We start from the raw sequence: 21,338 nt of genomic DNA on the forward strand, positions 1-21,338 counted from the left end.
ACTCCAGTTAAAGCTGTATCTTACGTAAAACTTTATTTATGATCCAATTGCGACATTAGTATCACGTCCTGTGACGCATCATAAAAAACATTCCAATCAAACCCATGAATGTTCCGGAAAACAGTGGTACATTCTAATCAAGTGATGTAATATTACATGAAACCCCAAAATGTCACTTTACGTTTTTATAGATTTTATAGATTTATTTTTCTAGAATTTTGCTGTGTACATTAGCAAAGGGGACAAATTTATGGCGGGAGGAGTGTCAGATGAGTCACTTGAAGCTAAAGGGAAAATCTGCTGTAATATTCACTTGTTGTAATTTGATATGCTGATTTATGTCAATATGCAGTGTGCTCTGAGTAGAATAGACGTCTTGATGTTATACATGAAGGAAGCTTGAGGACTGTGTAGTTAAATGTAAAATGTGTCTGACAGGAGATGAACCTCAGCCTTAATAATCTGCCCTGGGTAACTGACAAAGTGACATGTCATTAAAAACCTTTAATACTCAAGTCTCTGTCTGTGCTTCCGCTGCTGAATGTATTTTATTAAAGTATTAGGCCAGCAGTCTACCTGCTAAATCCAGGATACTTAACAAAAATGTCCATTTGCTTGAAAAGCTGGTGCAGCATCATATAGGGGAACGATGGGTACGATTTAGCTGTCATGTCTCAGCAAGTCTGTGTGTTTTAGGCGTCAGGTCAAGTTCAGAGGTCAAAGAGCCTCTTACTGGGAGGCCAGCTCTTACTGACATTCTGTAATGAGAATCTCTTTTATCTGCTCCCCTGCTTTCCCAATCCCTTCTGTGTTTCTCCCCTTCCTCTCTGATTAAAAAAAAAAAGTCTCTATTGACACGGATCCTACCAAGGTTTGCCAAGAGACAGTTGTTTGGATATTGACGCCTTCCTGTCCCTTGCAAATGAGAACCTCTTCTGGGAACGTCCCTCCCTCCTCAGGTTATCCAGGCTGAGTTTATCCAGTGACAGAATGCTTTTCTTCCTCTTGTGTTTTTTACTTGGCAGCGCCCCCTTCAGTCTGCCCCAAGCCCTGCTTAGAGCTGGCTTTTTCTTCTTCATCCCAAAGAATGTCCTCTTGGAGGAGGAGCCACCCATGGCAAGTTGAACTGCAGGAAACAATAATAGAAACCCCAAATCAGAGATTTCCCTAGATCTGCCACAGTATCAAATGATTATTTCAGAATTGTTCAGAATAGTTCCTGCTCTATTTAATTTCATACAGTTAACCTGTAAAACACATTTTTTAAAAAAAAAAATCTGCCTGACATCTGAAATTATGAAAATAAGTTCTCCAATATTGCATAGGTGAAAATGCCAAACTAGAAGTGTGATAAAGATAGCTACCATAGAGTAATTTAGCTTCAGGTTAAAACACATTCCTGTAAAGTTACAAATCATTTCATCATCATTTCTTGTAAAATTACTGCCACAGGAAAACAGTTGAGATAACGTTTTCATCAGTCCTCTACTAACCGCACACACACACACACACACACACACACATATCACAAGGTTATACATACATTACAAACGCACCTTATTTAATCATCCAAATGAAGTCAGATGAACAGCTGGTTATTCTTCACTGTCCTCTCTGTGGTTCAAGTGCAAACTGAATGATGATCCTGCTCTTACCTTTACCATCATGATCTGGCCAGCAGATAATCTTCTGATACACCTACACCGCAGCTAAGAGACACACGTTAACATTTACTCCTCATTCACATGACTTATAACGTACACCCAGTCAGCAACCAACAAGGGGGAAAAAAACTCAACAGAACAAGAGCAAACTAGTTTGGCAACATTCTTTCTGGTCAAATGACACAGCCTCAGTCTCTGCTCTAAATGCACCCACTCTGGGCTCTAAACCTGGCCATGGAAACTTATGTGAATTGCAGTCGCTGGAACAACCTTGTTTACCTACCCTCAGCTGTATCCTCTCTTTCTGTATCTGTTGTTGTAACTTAAGTGTAGCAAATTTACTGTTTCTTCGAGTTCCTTTGCTTGGCACTAGACCTGCCGCAGTGGACTATAAATCTGATATTGTGCACCTGTGTTGGTTAGTGCAATCTGTCAAATGAATTCTGCTACCCCAAGGAATACTTTTAATATTGTAATAAATTTTATATGATGGGGGAATCTGGGGCTGAAAGGCAAACGTCTCTCAATAGCCACACTAGAGGGCGCCGTGGGGCTGTTCATTGTTATTCAGGGTCAGCACACACTGCCTGACAAGGTGGGAAAGCACCATGGGAAACACCTCGCAGGTGTTGCAAGACTACCACAGGCCTGGCTGCACAGACAGACCCATACGTATAGTCACACATAGTCCTCTTCATTTGCATGTCTTTAAATTGTACTATGGGAGGGAAACATAAGTTGGGTGCAATCACCGGACTGCAAGAGGAACTTTGTGTTAGCAGTACTGCAGGAACTTGCAGGCAGGAAACCATCTAGCATGATTACAACCTGAAGGAGTGAGCAAAGTTCCTTCCTCATATAAATTTTAGTCTCTCTATGCCCTTTTCACTTAGTCTTGACAGGTGGGTGCGGGCTGCACTACTGGGCCTCTGTGTCTATAAATCTCACTGGTGCACCTTTTGTTTACCAGGACTTTGGCTTTGTGACCTCTAAAGGGGGTCACTCACCTTTTTGTGTCTGATAATGTCTTGTTTATCTGGGCAACACTGAACAAAAACTTTTCTTTATCTGTACTGCCCAATACAGTTAAAACCTTTTGCTTTTCCCATCCACATTTCCGCACCCTATATGGAGATTCATGTTGGTGACCGGTAATTCTAGGCTATGACAGTGAAGCAGTTATTCCCTAATTGCATTTCACTGCCGCCGAGGCTGTGAGTGAAAGGAGACAAGCAGGCTAAGCCATGTCAAGCCATTTATTGGGCCTGCTAAGAGATAAAATTAGTCAACTTGTAGAAAATATTCATTTTTTTTTAAATGAGAGAAATAAATTTGCCTGAGTCTGAGTGTATGTAAAATATGTGATTAAACAAAATTCTAATATATGAATGTAATGCATTAAGCAAATGCATTAAATTCTTACAGAAGAGCACAAGAAAAGCTTTGTAAGTGCACATAAGTGAGTTTGAGTAATTTGACACCACTTCTCATCTTCTAGTGCTGTTGGAAATACAAATGTGCGCACAGCGGGCTACCAAGAGGGAAATTACTGATACCGATACCCACAGTGGCTGACATGTGACGTTCAAGGGGGCGTGGTGCGTCATGGAGGCCCTGCCAAAAAAAGAAAAAAAAGGAAAAAAAGAGAAATGATAGTTTAGGTGATGTAGCCTATTTTATTTTAGGATGTAGTTCATTATGTTACATGTGTTTATTTGCACTATTTGTGATTTTGCTTTGAGCTGTCATGCATTTTTTCAGCCTGTCCATCACTGCTGCATCAGAGAGTCATCGCCCCCCCTTGTCCTCCTCCTCCTCCTTCTCCTCCTCCCTCCTTCCTTCATCATCACATTTCCCCGGTGCGGCGGTGCCTCCGTGTCCTTCGTGCTGAACGGCTCGGCCATAGTGGATGCGAGCACAATGAACAAGACGCTGACGGTACCGGAGATTAAACCGCTGGACCAGTACGATTTCAGCCGAGCCAAGATCTGTGCCAGCGTCCGGTGGCTCCTTGCAAAATCCTACGGCTCTGCAGGTAGACGTCAGCCCTGTTGGGGCTTTCACCAGCTTTTCTGGCCAGGAAAGCGCTGACCACACAACTAAAAGGCGGCGCGCTGCTTGGGTGGGGCGCTTAATAATTTATCTTAGTGCAACTAAACGGGGCTGCGAGTCAAGCCGGCGTATGCTGTACGGTTCGGGGTTTGGAAGGAGCCTTCAGCATCCTCCTCCTCAGCATCCATCTCACAGCCACTGCCCCGCTGGCCAAGAGGCGCACCGTGCCTCTTATCCCACCCAGCATGCGCAGCTGGACTGAATGCAGTTTAGTAGGCTATATATTCCAAAATAAATTACAGCACATTAAATGATTCGAAAATGGAGGCTATGGGACTGACATTTTGCCTTCATAATGGTGCATGTTGCAGGGAAGGAGCTGAAGTCTGCCCTCGCTGCAGTGCACAAAGCCTTTGTCAGTGGATATATAGTCTATAGGCCTATATTTGGGTTTACCATCATATAACTGGCCAGAGAAAAGATACAGGCTACTCGGGGCGCTGGAAATAATACATAGGCTAATGTGTTTTAATTAGTTAACAGTAGGTCTGCTGCACTTTTGTAAAGACAAGGCGGCCTAATATACCTACATGTATATGTAGCTGTATGTGGGCCGGCTGTAAATGGGCCAACAGACAGAATAATATCTGTGTCAGTGTTACGCACTCACGCTGCGCTATAACGTGACTCATATAGACTACTAGTGAAGGTGACATAGTGCGCGTATAAGACAATAGATGGACAGTGCAAATAATATTTCATGTCTACTTTAGAATTACTTCACACGACTTACGTTTTCTCACAGTTATTTATGATGAGACTTTTCAGCGTACGAAAAGAGGAAAAAAATATTAATGAGATTCGAGTGAACGTAATTGCAGTTGAACGTTTTTGTTGTGTTTGTGTTTTGAAGATTAGCCCGGTCACTGGGCTCTTAATTCGACTAGAATCCGGACTGCGGTTTACAGAAGTGAGCCAGGAGATTTATCTGGCCAGGTGTTTTCTGCAGTGATAGCTTTGGCTGTGGTGCGTCATGATGCATTTTGTAAAGCCCACCGGTTCGCAGGATGAGAGGGGAGATGAGCTGAGCACAGCCCGGTGGGGGGGCTCCATTGTTAGAGCTGTCAGCTGGGAAGAGCCCGCCAGGCGAGTCATAGAATTTTAATGGATGCTGGAAGGAAACAGCCACAGTAATGCCACACATGTGCACTCCTAGCTGAGTGTTTATTACCTGACATGACCAGAGGATGACCCAGTGCAGAAAAAGGATGTGTCAGTGACTTGCACACATACACACAAAAGTGTACAGAGTACCATGTCCTGCTTTATGCTCTCTCTATTCACTTTAAATTTCATTTAGCTGCTGTGTTTTTATTCTCTGTCCTCTCGTCCTTACAGGTGTGCCCTGCTGCTCTAAAAACTTTTGCTCTAAAAATGAGTGAGTCACAATGTAGTACAAAGACACTCATTTAAATGAGTGTCTTTGTACTACATTGTGACTTCCATGTATTGTATTGATATGCAACACAATTTTTAGCCCCGGATTGTACACATGAAATCTGTCCATCCATTTTTAATCCTTGCTAATTGTGAATCAGAGTCATGAAGGGATGGAGACTATCCCAGCATGCATTAGGCAGGAGCCAAGGAAACACCCTGGGCAAGATGCCAGCCCCCTTACACACAAAATTCAATGCAAAAACATTTCCAACACCTGATTATACACAGTAAATCCACACAGTGTTACATTTTCTGTATTTTCTGTTGTGTGTTACTGTGCTGTTTCAGCTCCACTTGTCCTGTTTCTGTTTCTATTGGATTAGATTAGTATAATGCTAAGTGGGTTAGCTGGTCCCTACTCTGCAGTCCAGTCTCACAGCCTGTGCTTTGATTGGGACAGAGTGGCCACTTTCCTCTCCATGGTTCCCATAGCGACGGCATCGCTGCAGACTGTGAAAGGAGGGTTTAAACCCCGTACGGAGTGAGTCACTTTATGCAATGCTGACTGTGGGTGACAAGTGTGTATCACAGTGAATTGGAGTGTTTGTTACACTGCATACCATCATAGTTTTCTCGTGCGGTAGCTGTTGTTTTCTGTTTAGTCACATGGATAGACTGCTCTTGTCACTCTACATCTATTTCAGTTCTGTGTGGAATTCTCTTCTCTTCTCTTCTCTTCTCTTCTCTTCTCTTCTCTTCTCTTCTCTACTCTTCCCTTCCCTTCTCTTCTCTTGAGGTGTTTAGATGTCAGGACAAGGCAAAGGATGGGAGGAAAGAGTTACATAAGAATCCTACTAAGGTAAAGAGAGCAGGAGGAAGAGCAACAACAAGGAGTTGAGTTCATGTGTGTGGACCGATGAGGAGTGAAGGAATGGATGGATTAGTGAGCTGGAGAAAAGACTGCAGACTGGACAGAGAGAAACTATTCCCCCTTCATTCCCTGTGGGAATTGGAAAGTCCACTTCAATCTCCAAGATTACCCTGACTCCTTGAGCAGCCATGCACAGACCGCAGAGTCAGAATATAGGTCAGCCAGGGAGGCTGCGTGTATGTGTGTGTTTCTGTGTGTATGTGTCTATGAAGAGAGTCGTTCATAGAGTTTCCATGGTGTGTGAGTGTATGAAGTCGGAGTTTCTTGCACAGTGAACAGAGACAGTACCACACACACACACACACACACACACACACACTTGCCTGGTGAACCTAGCAGAGCTGCTCATGCAGATGATGACATTATCTCTGGAGGGGATTCATTCATTCCTCTCCTTCAGTGTCCCTTTTGAAACTGTCACTTACTGTCTCCTTATTTCCTTTAGGGGAAAACTTCTTTGGTTTGAATTTTCCGTGTCTCTCTCCCACATCAGAGAGTACAGTGGAGCTGTAGGCTTTCAGCGGGGGGCTGTGTGTGACCTGTGTGACCTGTACCACTGTCTCCCCTTTCCGTAATGGTGGAGAAGCTTATTGTTTTTTGTTGTCTTCTCTCCCTCCTCAGAGAATGTCCCAGTGGAGCTGCGTGAGCCACTTTACAAGGACCAGTATGAACAAGAGCACCTCAAGCCGTCTGTATCCAAGCTGCTTCTCTCCCCGGAGCTCTACTGCCGAGCCCAGGCCCTGCTAGCCCAGGCACACGGGGTCTCCCTGCCAGCATCGCAGGAGTCCCCCGCCAACAACTCAGCCCTGCTGCAGCTCCTCATTAAGAAGGGCTTCAGCCCCAAAGACCAGGATGTCGATGTCACTGTGGAGGACCTCAGCCACAACCCCATCAAGACGGTGTGTGTTTGTGTGCATGCAGGAGAGCGTTGGTTTTCATCTTCGAGATTAAGCAAAATGAAATCTGTCACTATGTGCTAAATGTGCTAAAATTTTCATTAAAGCTTGCAGTATCACAATGGAAAAATACTCCATTAAAAATAAAAGTGCTGCATTCAGAATTGTACTCGAGTAAAGGAATAGAAGTATTAGCAGTAAAATGCACTCAAGTATGAAAAATTTAAGTTGTATTATTTGAGAAGGGACAATGTACATTCGTTAACATTCAAAAATGTACATATAACCAAATTAGCCAAAAGGATAGTTTCATCAACAGTCCCTTTGCCACATGTTGTCCGGCATCTTAGAGCAACAAAATAATACAATTTAATACTGTATTATATTTAAAAACATGCTACATTGTGGTGAAGAGCATTTACAATACAGTTAGACAGCAGGGACAGAGTTTAATACACAACTATAGAAGTACCTACCAGATCGTTAATAAAATATACCATATGGACCCTAACCATGCGGAGCCAGTCGCCTGACAACAAGCAAAGGACATGGGACAAGTCAGCAGCAGGTTAGGTAGCAATATCAACAGTAATAATACAATGGGCAATGTACTGTGTAGATTAGAAAGATTAGAAATAATAACAAGTCTGATTTTCCAAAAGCCAGGCCTTTCTTTTGAAGAATGGTCCCTCTCATGCTATCAAAGCACCTCTAAGAAGATTTGTATTGTTGTTCTGGCTATATTAAAGTGGTTAAGTCTGTAACACCTCAGATGTATCGCTGGTGGCCCAGGATTGAAAATCAATGGATTTTTCTTTACTGTCTTCCTCTTTGTTTTCCAACTCATTAAAAACAAACAAACAAACAAACAAGAAACATGCTTAAACTGTAAGTAAACCCTAAATCTGATTCTCTGACTTCAGTGTGGCTTGTCTTTGATGGCAGGTGATGTCACCTGTTTCTATTGGTGGTGACATCACCTGCCACTAAAAAGCAGACACTTTTCACCAGTAGAGGTCAGGGTTCTCCAAGATTCAGCTGTGGGATTCAGTTACTCTGCTCCCTGCTGACAGTCGTCTCCCCTCTTGTGATTGGTGCAGAAGGCCCACCTAGCCCTGATTGACGCTCTGATGTCAATGGCTGCCAAAGAGACAGCTGGGAGGGTGAAGATGGCAGTGGAGGCAGAGCAGATGGGCACCGGCGCTCCGTGGGAGAACACCCTGCTCTTCTGGGTCAACAGGGTGAGCAAAGGTGTTGTGTGTGTGAGTCAGCAACATGAACGCCGGATAGCGAAACAATGCTGACATTTAATTGCACCTGTTGCTCATGCTTACAGCTGAACCAGAAGCTGAGAGAAAGCACGGAGGAAGAAGAGCCTCCCAAATCTCAGACATGCACAGACCTGCAGCCTGCTCAGGAAACGGTGAAAACACACAGACGAATGCACACACACACACACACACACACACATACACACACACATGCATTCTGCACAGTATACTGCTGTGTTGCTGACGCTTCTAACATCTCCCTTGCTCTGCTTTTTTGTCCCCTGTTTCGCCCTCTCTCATGCCTTGCTTCTGTCTGGCAGTGTCCCTCCACGCGCTGGTACTGGAAACTAGTCCCAGTAAGTGTCCTCTCCTCCTGTCTCTCTTTTGTCTTTCTCTTTATCTTTGCCTCTCTCTCTTTCTCCCTCTCTTTATCTCTCTCTCTCCCTCTGTCTGTCTGTCTGCTATGGCTGACATTACCGTGGCTGCTGGAAATGCAATACACACCTCTTCCCTGTCCTGTTTTGAAAGGCCTTTGCGTACAGTGGTAATATCTTGCAGAGACTCTTGAACTTTTGCACTATGTACAGTAGCTGCCTATTGTTAACTGATGACGTTTTGGATCCTGGGATTTCTGACCTGGGTCTATTACATTTGGTCATCTGTGTCTCAGTTTCATCTCAAACTACGCAGTTGTCAGAGCTGATGGGGGAGAAGGAGATGGAGATGGAGCAGTCAAGGGTAGTGATTATTCCCAATTTGTTATCACAGTGCCTCTGCCCCTGTTCATTGCCCCGCCTCTCTCCTCCTTCCCTGTCGCTCTTTTCTCCCTGAGCAGTGCCATGTGACTATGTGGTGTGGCGGTTCCCATGATGACCGGCCCCCGTGTCATTTATGCTTGTCTCCCTCTCTTTGCCATCCCCATCCAGCATGCTATCGCTTTTTGTTTGAAGGAGTCGGGGAATAAGCCGCCAGTGGTAACGTATAACAAGCCACTCTTCTCTCACCTTCCTCCTCCTCCTTGTCTCATGCTTGACTGACAGACAGACTGACGAATCGCCACACCTCTCTCACGCTGTCAGTCAAATCAGCAGGCTGACTGACACACTGACTGCAAACTAATTGCCACTTCAACCCCGAGGTTGAATGGCTCCATTAAAACTCCTTGGTTGTTAACACTCTTTATCCATATTTAGTTCTATTTTTTTGCTTTACTTTACAGTATATGTGTTACAAAGCCATGTTATGGGAGGCATAATGCAACTGGGCATTGTTTGTTGCTGCTGATTTAAGTATAATGTCGGTCCTCCTGCAGCAGGGCTGCGTAACATCACTCAGCATTAGTTCCAGTTCATGCACTTAGACATGCAGCAGCCGATTTGTGTTGACAGGATTCTCTTGGGTGTATTTTGGCTTTTGCGTGCCCATTGTAAAGAGGGATAAAACATCAGTGGTTTTGTTTTTGAAAGAGGTTTTATGTGACTGTGTAGTTTTTCCCTGATCAAAAGAGCGTATTTGGAGATTAAGGCCAGAGTGCCTGCACTGCTTGTTTCAGCTGCATGGACACCAGAGGGCAGTATTCCCCATGCCATTAATACTGACATCTGCTACCCATATTTTTGTATGTTTTCACTGCAATGCCTTGTTTTTTTTTTTTTTTAAGCTGTTTACTGCAACTTCTATTGTGTGTGAGTGCGTGTGTGCTCACATGTGTTCAGATATTTTTGTATTGAGGCATCACTGGTCTTGTGCTTTGTTTCTGAGTTTTATTCTCTTGGCAGTTTTATTAAATGTTGGCTGGCTTCACAGTTTGAGTCAACAGTTTTTTTTCTTCTTTGTTTAGCACTCTTATCTAGAGGAGAGACAATCCTGGCTGATTTTTTCTTTCATTTGCCACCTATGTCTGTACCAACTCTGTCAACCATAAATACTTAAGCCTTTTTTTCTGTTTTCACGTCTGTAATTTTTTTCTGTATGCACCTCTCCTCCTGTCCCTCTGCTCTTCCCTTCATTTGCTCTCTTTGTTTCCTACTTATCCCTGCACAACTCTCTTCTTCTCCTTCTTCTCTCTCTCTCTCTCTCTCTCTCTCTCTCTCTCTCTCTCTATCTATCTCTCTTTCCTCCACCTCCTCCTCCCTTCTCTTTCCTCCTTAGATCCGCTATAGGAAGGATAAGGTGCAGTCTAAGCTGACTCCTACTTTTCCTCTCGTCTCTGGGGTCAAAGATCTGTCTAATGGCTGCGCTATAGCTGCTGTATTGCACTACTACTGCCCCAGCTTGCTGCCTCTGGAGGGTACACACATACATTAACAGACATATATGCACACACACACACACACACACACATACACATACACACACATAAATAACTAAACATATATTATATTTGGAATATTTAAAGTAAATTCACTTCTGTATGGTGACATTTCTGAGTGAAAAAGAATAGACAGGCAGGATGTGATGTTGACAGGAATTTGATTTGAACTTTGAAAAGTGGGCGTGAATCTTAGCTCTGTGCCACTAAAAGTAGAAAACTGATCGATTGGTTCATGCCTATATAGGCACGTGTCATATTTTGTTTTACAGGAAGACATTTTTGGCACATATTAAACAGTTGCACAATATGACCAAGGATAAGATAAAAAGGGTTAAAAAGGTATTTTTCATTTCATCTCAGCTTTAAGTTTGCTTGACTTGAAACTAAACAGCTTGAAACACATCACACACAAAAATTGAATTCAGTGAATTTCATTTTGTCAGAGCAGTTTCGTGCCCAAGGGGTTAAACTTGGCAAGCTTTTACTTGTTTAGAGTGTATTAGAATGACGTCAGCTCTGTCACACATGTGCACACACACACACCCACATGTACACACACCCACACACACACACACACATGCACACTACACATGTGTATGTCTGTGCATCCAGTAACTGCCCGTGCTCCTGTCTCTGTCAGATGTGTGTCTGAAGGACACCATGTCAGTGTCTGACAGCCTGTACAACCTGCAGCTGATCAAGGAGTTTTGTGAGAACAGTCTGCAGAGCTGCTGCCCCCTGGCTGTGGAGGACCTGCTCTACGCTCCTCCAGCTCTGCATGTAGGTGCCCACAGCATTCAGTCTCACCCTGCACATTTCCACTATAATCAACGTATCAGTGTGTGAGGAGTGAGAATATATTTGCATGAACATATGAAAATGTTTACAGTTCACTGTCCACTGTACGTCTTGCATCGTCTTTTTTGCACTGTGTGTGTGTGTGTGATGTTGTTTTGCCATGTGTGTTGCTGTACTAAAACGTGATGAGCTGTTATTCTGTCTCATACACAAAATTACCAAGACATATCGCTTCTTCATCAAGCTTATTATAGTTAACTAAAATTAAACTAAAACTAAAACTAGGTGTGAAAAAACACTTAACTGAAAACTAGACTTTGGAAAAAAAATGAAAACTAACTGAAGCGATATGATGTACTTTCAAAACTGACTAAAATAAAATAAATATATATAGAAATCTTTACTTTTAGTCTTTAGTCTCAAATGTGTCAACACAAGCATGAGGAGGCGTTGCTGATGTTTATTGAGACTGAGACGTCAACATGACTGAGAGTCAGCTGTCTTCACAAAGTGTTGGGTTTGTATTATAATACCTATTCTGATGCCCCTGACAAATACTGCACTTATTATGATTTTTTTTTTTTTTACAGCTAATACTGAATCTAATAAAAAACTAAGCTAAAACGAGCAGACCCATTCTGGAAACTAACTGCAACTAAACTGAATTTAAAACAAAAATTAAAAACAAAATCAAAATAAAAAATAATGAATAATACAAAACTATAATAACACTGGTCCACATTCTGCTGACTTTTTATTGATAACCCTAAGAAGTAAAGTACAAAAAGAACAAATATGCATCTTCTAAGTTCTTGTAGGCAGTTAGGGTTCGGGTTATAAATTCTGAAAATGACATTTTATGTAGCATAATGAAAAAGGATGGAATTCATCTTGTACACGCTCGCAGCTCTCTAAAATAACAAATTACCATGCTATGTATGTGCCAAACAAGAGATGGTGCGAAATGAATTTGTTTTTCACCAATCTGAATCTGAGTCTACACACTCTTCTGATTAAATCAAATAATCATTGTGAATGTCAGACTCGTTGACTCCCAGCCAAGACAGAAGCAGTCTAGTTTGCTTAAAGTCTGCAGGGAGAACTGCCAGCCATGTAGTAACCACATTTTTTTATCTGTTGTCTTACTATTGTAGTGGATGGGCAAATTTTGAAATTTGATCAAAATACATCAGGAGAAATGCATTTTGAAAAAATACTGGAAGACAGGCTGTCAAGTATGCTGCCTGTGTGCGTCTTAGACTTAGACTTAGAAGATTCTGATGCCCTCCGAGAGGTGATTTGTGGCACAGCACAAAACATACAGACACTCTATAATCACATCAGATAAACAAAACAACAATAGTTTAAAGTAATCTGTGGCAGCCATCTTGAATATCATCATTGTCCAGGCAATTATTTACAATGCATGTCATCTGTACCTTTTTATATGTATTGTTTTTGTTTTATCCTGTGAAATTGTGTTTTTATGTGAGACTGAACTTGTGCTGCTGTCTTGACCAGGACTCCTTGGAAGAAGAGATCTAGTATCTCAGTGGGACCCTCCTGGTGAAATAAAGGATAAATAAAAATAAATAAAAATAACCTGTTTTCTTTTCCTCAGGTGAATATCATGTGTTTTATTGCTGAGCTGCTGGATTGGTTCGAGGTTCAGAAGCCTGACTTCGTCCAGCCCATACAACCACTCGACCTCACAGGTACTCATAGTGCATCACTGACTTTCTTGCAGTGTTGCATTAATCGTTTGGTGAGCAACTATAACATAAATGATCAGGCTCTGAAATGACAGTGTGTCTGTGTGTTTCAGATGCCTCAGGGTTGTTGGACTGCACGAGTCCTGTCAGTGGAAATAGCAACAGGTACCACACACACACACACACACACACACAATCAGACAAACAGCTGTGAAACATCACATCTTACATTTACTTTGATAAAAGTATGTGTCAGTGAGCAGCATTGTACTGTGTTGGTGTGTTCCAGTGGCTCTCCCTCCTTCATCTTCAAACAACCCTTTGTGCCCATCTCCTCCCCGGTGTCACCCGGTAAGACAAAGGGAGTGCTTAAAAATGCTTTCCTTTGATTGGAGTTGACATAGACTTATTAAATGTTTTTTTATCTGTCTTTCCAGAAAGCAAAACCTGGGCCAAGAAACAAATCAGGTAGCTCCACCTTAAAGTTTGACGTGGCTTCTTTAGAAAATGTTTCCTCACTTTCCCATTTTTTCTGACATGTTTCTTTGATATTTCTCACTTCACCTCTTCTCCCTACTCTCCCACCTCACGTTTTTCACGACTGTCTCGTATACTCCTCCACTCATCACTCTGCAGTCGTCCTCTGTCAGCAGTGACTTTCAGCATACCCTTTGGGCTGGACAGTGATGTTGACATTGTCATGGGCAACCCTATAGATTCTGTCTTGCGCTCTGTCAGCACTGACAGCCTAGCCACCGGCATTCCTGCGATGACATCACCAATGACGTCATCAGGGATGGTGCGTGTGCCCTACAGCCCCCCGGAAGACCTCAGCCACCTGGTCAGTGCTTCCGCCCCATCGCAGCGCTCCTCCTGGGGACCTCACACACATTCCCACACAACTCCGCTGGGTGAGCTGCCGACCATCGAGGAGGCTCTGCAGGTGGTCCACACTCCGGGAAGCAAAGATGGAAAGAAAGGAAAGCCAGCCGAGAGAGGCAGGAAAGGAGAGGCAGGAGGACGACCAGAGCCGAGGTTACGGCCAGAGGGAGCGCCCGCTGGCTTCTTCCTGCACTCCCCTGGCGATGACGCAGACCAGCTCAGCAGCTCTGCTCCCTCCCGCTCCGGGATCTTCTACCGGCCTGTCGGAGGAGAAGTGGACAAGGCCGAAAGGCAAGGGAGGGGTGAAAGGAGGGAGAGATCGAGGCGGAGCTCTGATATGTCACGGGATGACGACTCCGTGCTACGCGATGGCAGCGTTGACTCCTCTGAAGCCTCAGATGATATCTCCAGAAACACGCCTGGTAATCTTCGACCCGGTAATCACAGCACCAGTAACAGTCCGCGCATGACGAGTTTTGCTGAGCGACGAGACAGCAGAAGAAGACAACCTCCTGCTCCAGGGGAGGAGTCAGCCTCTGCCCCGACTCCGACCACGCCAGGAACTCCGCATACACCCTCCACTCCAGCAGGGGGACCCGGCCGCCAGGACAGCCCAGGTCCTAGAGGCCCTGAGCCGGGCTCAGAGGCCTGGGAGCTGGGGGCCCGTCTGGAGGAAAAACGGAGAAGCATTGAAGCCCAGAAAAGACGTATTGAAGCCATCTTTGCCAAGCACAGACAGAGGCTGGGGAAAACTGCGTTCCTTCAGCTGAAGAGAGAGCAAGGTGAGGGAGGAGGGGAAGGAACAGAGGAGGATAGTCTCACCTTGGATGAGCGCCTCACTCGAATGGAGGAGCAGCTGAAACAGGAGGAGGAGAAGGAGGAGACAGAAAAGAAGGATAAGGACAGAAAGGGAGAGAAGGAGAAAGAGAAGCCAACTGAGGGAAATGCCCAGAACCCACCTCGACTGGAGAAGCAGGTCACGTTCTCTGTTGACAGCAAGAAAGGTACAGAGAAAGAGAAAGAGAAAGAGAAAGGAGGAGAGGCTGTCCTCGTGGAATATAATGAGGTGGTGCAGAAACTGAGTGAAGCTTTGCAGTCACTACAGAAGGATATGCAGAAGCTGACAGAGCAGCAGCAGCAGCTCATGGGCAAACAGAGAGCTACACCCAAAAATACACCCAAAGCCATGGCAAAACCAACATTTAAAAGCAACCCCAGAACACCACCCAAAACCCCTCCGCACACCCCCACCAAAACACCACCACGAACACCGACTAAAGCTCCAGCCAGGAGCAGCAGTAAAGCTTGGGTCATTCCTGCTGGTCCCAGTCCCACCTCTGCTACCTCCCCCTCACGGCGTTCAGTCATGCACTCCTCCTCCCCTTCCCCCAAAAACGCCATCTCTTCCTCCTGCCCTGCCCCTCGCACTAAGATCCACTCCACTTCCACTCCCCGAAGCCCCAAACACCACCCGCGTCCCACTCACCAGCTTCATCCCAGGCCCTCCGAGCTCAAGTTCCCCCCTCTCACTCGTGTCTTAACACCCCCCCAAAACGTGGACACCCTCCCCCACCTGCGCCGTGTGTCCCCCAGCAAGTGCCAGGTCCAGACCTCGTCTTCCTTCCGCATCGGAGGGCCCCGAACGCCCCAGGAGTCTCCTCAGCCTGCCCAGCAGCCGCAGCCTGAAGAGAGCGCCTCAGAAACCGGCTCTAGCGAGACACCCACCCAGTTCAGCCTGGAGCTCGAGCAGGAGGATGGGGAGGCAGCGGGAAGCCTGGCAGCCATGGGCCAGCTCAGAAGAGACCGTCCCGGGGCTGCTGGTGGCAGCAGCTCAGGTGCTCCTTCAGAGTGCTCCTTTGAGAGCGAGACTCTATCACTCTCGGCCGCATACAGTGCAGGAGGTGAAACAGGGAGAGGAGGAGCTGCAGGGAAGCGCTGCAGCCTGATTGAAGTGTCACTGTCATCCATGGGAGGGCCAGAGGGGGGCAGTGATGAGCCAACAGATGAGGGGCAGGAGTTTTCCTCAGATTCCATGAGTGACCACACAGAATCTGCCGTGGACCCCGCCAGAGAAGTTGCTGAAGAGCCCGTGGACACCACAGAGCCACTGGACATGGCAACAGAAGCCAGGGAGTTGTCAGACCAACAAATAAAACAAACAAGACAGGCAGAGGCGGTGGAGGCAAGTGGGGAGCAGACTGAGCTGGGGCCAAGAGGAGGAATAGGATTCTTCTTTAAGGTGAGTACATGAGGAAAACGAAACAGAGGAAAGAGGAGCTTTGTTTTCATGTCTGGTTGTGACAGTAGTGCGTGCACAATACACTTAAACCAATACACCAGTATATCAGTAGTGCTGCTCGGGTGTATTGGTGCATTGGTTTTTCACTGAGCTTTTTTTTTAACCTTTTCAAATTTGTGGTGCACATTCATGTTGCCTAGAAGATAGCCTTGTTGATTCTGGTGACCCCTTAACCTTACCTCAAACTCAGGACTATACCCTGCTGTTGTTCACTCACAGCTTGATTTTTGTCATAAGGGATAAACAGTTATATATAATTATGATATATTTATGTCTGTGTGTGTGTGTTTATAGGAGGAGGCACATAGTGAAGAGGAGATGGCACAGCGTAGAGCATTCCTGTTGGAGAGACAGCAGAGGAGAACCGAGGAGATGAGAAGGAGGAAACAGTGGCATGAGCAAGAACGGGACAACAGGTAACGCACGGCCACACCTGCATGCACGTGGATACACACACCTGCGCAGACTTCACGCTTGCAGCTGTAAGCATGCATGCACTCAGCCCGTCGAATCAAACTTTTCCTTGCTTGAGTTTGTGTATTTGTCACCTCAAACATCGAAAGCCGAGTTGCACCTTTATTAAAGCAGCCTGATCTCCCTTTCTCAGACCAGCAGTCTCAGAGGACAGAAGGGCCTCTCCATCTCATACACCCCCCGCCGGCACCACCTCCCCCTCCCCTACGCCTCCTGCTACGCCAGCACGCCGCGGAGATTTCACACGCGGGGAGTATGAACGCCGGCAGCAGCTCAGGATTATGGCCGACCTCGACAAAGTGCTGCGGCAGAAACCGGCCAATCACAGTCGAGCTTCCGCAAAAAAAACCCGCTCCCGGCCTCGGAGCATGACCAGGGAGGAGTCAAAGCAGTCTCAGAGCCCAGCCAAGGGAACCACAGGTAATGCATAACAAGAAATAGAGTTATTGACCAGTTCATAAGCTTCTGTACCTGCCAAGTGGATGATTCAGCAGACTACACTAGTTCTCACAGGATGACTTTATCTCTGTTCTTACAATTTTCCCTGCTGTCATGCCTGTCTGTTTCTCAGGGCCAAAGTTGACAAAAGTTTACTCTCACTCCTCCCTCAACCTGGCAGCCATGGCTGATGAGCCAGGAAACAGCACCGGTGGCCCCACCAAGAAGCCCCCCAGGTACACTGCCGTACTGGCCTCTGGTCGTTTCTGCACCCCTTTGTAATTTGTCCTCTGCCTTCTTCCTTTATCATGTGCTATTACATTGATATACACGTGCACACAGTTTTTCTCCCTTGCGCTTTGTCTGTGTTCCAGCTCACTTTTGTACTCATATATGCTTGACTAGCAGCCAGGGTACATATGCTTCCAGCTGAGCTTGCAATTATCACAGAAGAGAAAACAATTCATTAAAGACCTGTCAAATGTTTCCTCAGGGCTGAAAATCCTGCTCTCTCTCTCTCTCTCTCTCTCTCTCTCTATTTGTCTGTCTCTCTATCTGTCTGTCTCTCTATGTGTCTGTCTCTCCTTCTCCGGGCCAAACTGGATTAGGTGTATTTAGAGATTTAACAGCCTCTATCAGCTGCTGCATTGCATCCAGTGTTCAAGTATGTGAACAGGGCAATTCATAATGACATGACATGACATGAGTCATAACATATCAGATGTTACCCAGAAGGTGACATTTGGAAGCAAGCGCTGTGTTATTCATTCTGTCACAACTTCGTGTCTAAGTAGGGAAGGAAGATGTCTCATCCACGTCCTTTTACCTCCCCAAATATCTCCCACTCACACAGAGAGGGTGGGTCGAAACAGGGAGGAGATTCCTTTGGCTGACCGAACTCTTGTGACACAAACTCTGAATCCCACGAGGGACTGTGAAGGCTCATTGTTTCATTTTTTGTCCTCTCTCCAACAGCCGCTCTGGTTCCCCTTTACGATGTATGTCTCCAAGCAGACTGACGAATCAGAATGGAGATAAAGACTGGGAAACCGGTTCCAATGGCACTTCGCCTGTCCCAGAATACACCGGTACTACGAACAAATATATCTCTCAGCTCTTGAGTACCAGCATTGGATGTTATAGCAAGGCACTGTGTAGAATTGCTGTTTTAAGTGATGACTTTAGACTCACCTAACACAAAAACATGGAATAGGCATGTAAATTTGATTGTTGAATCTACTTGGTTCTCGTCTGCTCAGCTTACTGATAGATTACAAGCTTGTTCCACATGTTGACACTAGAACATCCTTACTTCAGTCACCACTTTTCATTTCATACAGTGTGCCTTTAATGCCAAAGTGTTAAAGAAATACTCCCAACATTTTGGGCAAAATACTCTTTTTTCTGTCTCACCCAGACTGAAACAAGATGTTTGATACCATTTTCCTCTCTGTATGTCCAGTGGTTCTCGCAACAACTCTGAAGCTATCTTATTTACACAGTGTATCATGTGTATCTAAAATTCATTTCTGAAAAAGAGTTGTTTTAGGTGGAGTTCATTATATACCTTGTGTTGCATGGATAATTGCAATAGACGGACGGATAAACATGTTCAGCAGTTACAGTTTCACTAAATAACTTCACCTAAGATGACTCATTTTTAAAAAAAAAAAAAAATCCAAGACAAGACTAAATTGTGTAAATAAGACAGCTTCAGTGTGGGTGTAAGCTTTGTTTGTTCACTTTGGCAGAGCTAGGCTAACAACTCCCAAAGACTTAAAGTCTTTATGCTAAGCTAAGACGAAATGCTACCCATAGGAACTGAACCAGCGCACGTACAAAAGTGAAAATGGTATCGAACATCTTGTCTCACTGTGGGTAAGTCGGAAAAACTGCATGCAGTACTCCTTTACTGTTTGTATGCACACGTGCATTTCTGTAAGTAGTGATCGTTTGCTTTTGCATTTATTTGCAGGTCCAAAGCTCTTCAAGGAGCCAAGCTTCAAGTCCAACAAATTCATCATTCACAACGCCCTCTCTCGCTGCTGTCTGGCTGGCAAGGTCAACGAGACACAGAAAAAGAAGATAGTTGAGGTGGAGGATTCAGTTTTCTGCATAATCAGCCAATTTGATAACATTTTTGCAAACGTCATGACACTGGCCAATCAAATATTATTTTCTAATTGTGTTTTTGTGCCTGTTTGAATATCATACAAGCAGATGCAAAAAGTGATTTATGTACAAGCAGATGCAGTCAAGTCCTTGCACTTATTGCTCTTGTTCTTGCTCTTCTTCACCCTCTTCCAACCTCAGGAGATGGAGAAGAGTCCCGCCAACCACTTCCTCATCCTTTTCCGTGATGCCAGCTGCCAGTTCCGGGGTGTCTACACCATGAACCCTGACACCCAGGAGCTCATACGATTGGTTGGCGTGGGCCCACGGACAATAAGCTCAACCCAGGTGGAGTCCATCTACAAATACAGTTCAGACAGAAAGCAGTTCAGCGCCATCCCCTCTAAAACCATGGGCATGACTGTGGATGCCTTCACCATCCCTAGCAACCTCTGGCAAGGAGGAGGGGGAGGAGGAGGAGGAGGAGGAGGCAGCAGGAGGGCAAGCATCACTAAAAAGGCTGCAGTGTCCAAGTGAGGAAAACACAGAGTACCATCACATGACATGTCACAGCAAGACGGTGCAAAGACACTATAATCACAAAGTAATTATAGTGTAAAATTGATTCAAACATGAAAATTGCGCAGTTAGTCACATGCACACAGATGAACATATGCATGTGTGCATATGTGTGCACAACTTACCTCCGCTGCCGTTGGTTTTACTAGAAATACTTAATATTCAGAGTTATTTGTACTCCCCTTTATGTGCATGAAAATGATCCACCACAACCTTCGCCCACCTCCAAGAAAGAAAAAAAAAAGCCCTGAGACACATTCACATCCAGAGGACATTGTGGAACATTTTGTAAAAAGGTCATTTAATTGCACAATGAATGGTTACTCATACTTGTAATAAAGTCTCATTCCTCATCATTTCATTGTTTGAAATATAGGCTGAAAAATGACTTTTTTTTCTGCTAGAAGCAAAGGAACCTTTGAGTACAAAGTTGTGTTCATGGAGAAACTTAGACTTTCATAAGACGTAAGAAAACTGAATTTTGTTCTGAAACCGTTTGTCCTTCACGTGGCAGTGTGACGGACTGGAGTCTTTGTCAATCACCAGGTTAGGTCTATCTGTTTTATACCTTAAGCCAAACGACAGAAAAAAACAAACCTGTAAATGCCTTCTCGTGTCAGAGTGACTGGCAGGACCTTTATTTTGTACAGTTTACAACTGTCAGTAGATGGCTCAAAGCACATTTTTTTTGTTTTTTTTTTTCCAAAATGAAAAATAGCCATACCCATATGATGCAGTGTTCTGTCAATAGAAGAGTACAAAATGAAGTTTGTTTTTTGGAGTGGCTCAAAGATCTGTAAATACATCTGTGGTTGTCAGAGAAGGATCACTACAGCGTGGTCATGAGGTCGAAGCTTCTTTCACTATATGATATCACGGTGAAAATGTACCGTTTGATGAGACATTGTGGGTTGTGGCTGTATGAGCATCAAATGCCAATTAAGCAAGTTTTGTATATTGATAATGAATTGAGGCATGGCATGGGTAAGCAACTGCTCACGCCATGCTAAGGTATTCATGCCATGCTAAAATTAAGAAGTAAATGGGTTGTGGCCCTCATGGTACAGTAGGCAAAATAAAATAGGTGTGTTTTAAACCAGCTTTCAAGTGTGAAATGACAGACTGGATTAAATGTGACTGACTGAGTTTGCTCTCTCTCTCTCTCTCTCTCTCTCTCTCTCTCTCTCTCTCTCTCTCTCTGCTGATGCCTCCACCTCCCTACCTTGCACAGTTGTCTCTTTTCTCATGGTGTCCTCCACCACCCACCCAACCTGTTCCTCACACTGACAAGTTACATCTTGGGAACGTTTCATAATTTCAGCAATGAAATACTAACCACTAGCATAAATACATATACACGGACGTCTATCATGACCCTGTCACTGGTGGTTGTGTTGAGATTTATGTTGTTACATAATGTTCTTGTATGTGCTATAGGACAGCAAACAGGTTGAAGCCTGCAAGGTGCAGATATAA

The 21,338-nt window shown here is 44.7% G+C and overlaps 1 protein-coding gene across 1 annotated transcript; it reads left to right on the plus strand.

The window, feature by feature from the left end:
* Positions 1-2,272: 2,272 nt before the first annotated feature.
* Positions 2,273-20,218, plus strand: LOC115362174 (calmodulin-regulated spectrin-associated protein 3-like). Its single transcript, XM_030056008.1, has 19 exons — positions 2,273-2,290; positions 3,426-3,699; positions 6,709-6,986; positions 8,084-8,224; positions 8,320-8,406; positions 8,575-8,610; positions 10,406-10,544; positions 11,209-11,348; positions 12,988-13,081; positions 13,192-13,243; positions 13,368-13,429; positions 13,516-13,546; positions 13,715-16,199; positions 16,554-16,675; positions 16,867-17,153; positions 17,305-17,407; positions 18,147-18,259; positions 19,147-19,265; positions 19,485-20,218. Exons 1-19 carry the CDS (start codon positions 2,273-2,275, stop codon positions 19,818-19,820), a joined length of 4,917 nt encoding a protein of 1,638 aa, XP_029911868.1. The 3' UTR covers positions 19,821-20,218.
* The last annotated feature ends 1,120 nt before the right edge of the window (positions 20,219-21,338 follow it).

The sequence above is a fragment of the Myripristis murdjan genome, chromosome 1 (assembly GCF_902150065.1).
Source record: "Myripristis murdjan chromosome 1, fMyrMur1.1, whole genome shotgun sequence".
NCBI classification, from domain to species: Eukaryota; Metazoa; Chordata; class Actinopteri; order Holocentriformes; family Holocentridae; genus Myripristis; species Myripristis murdjan.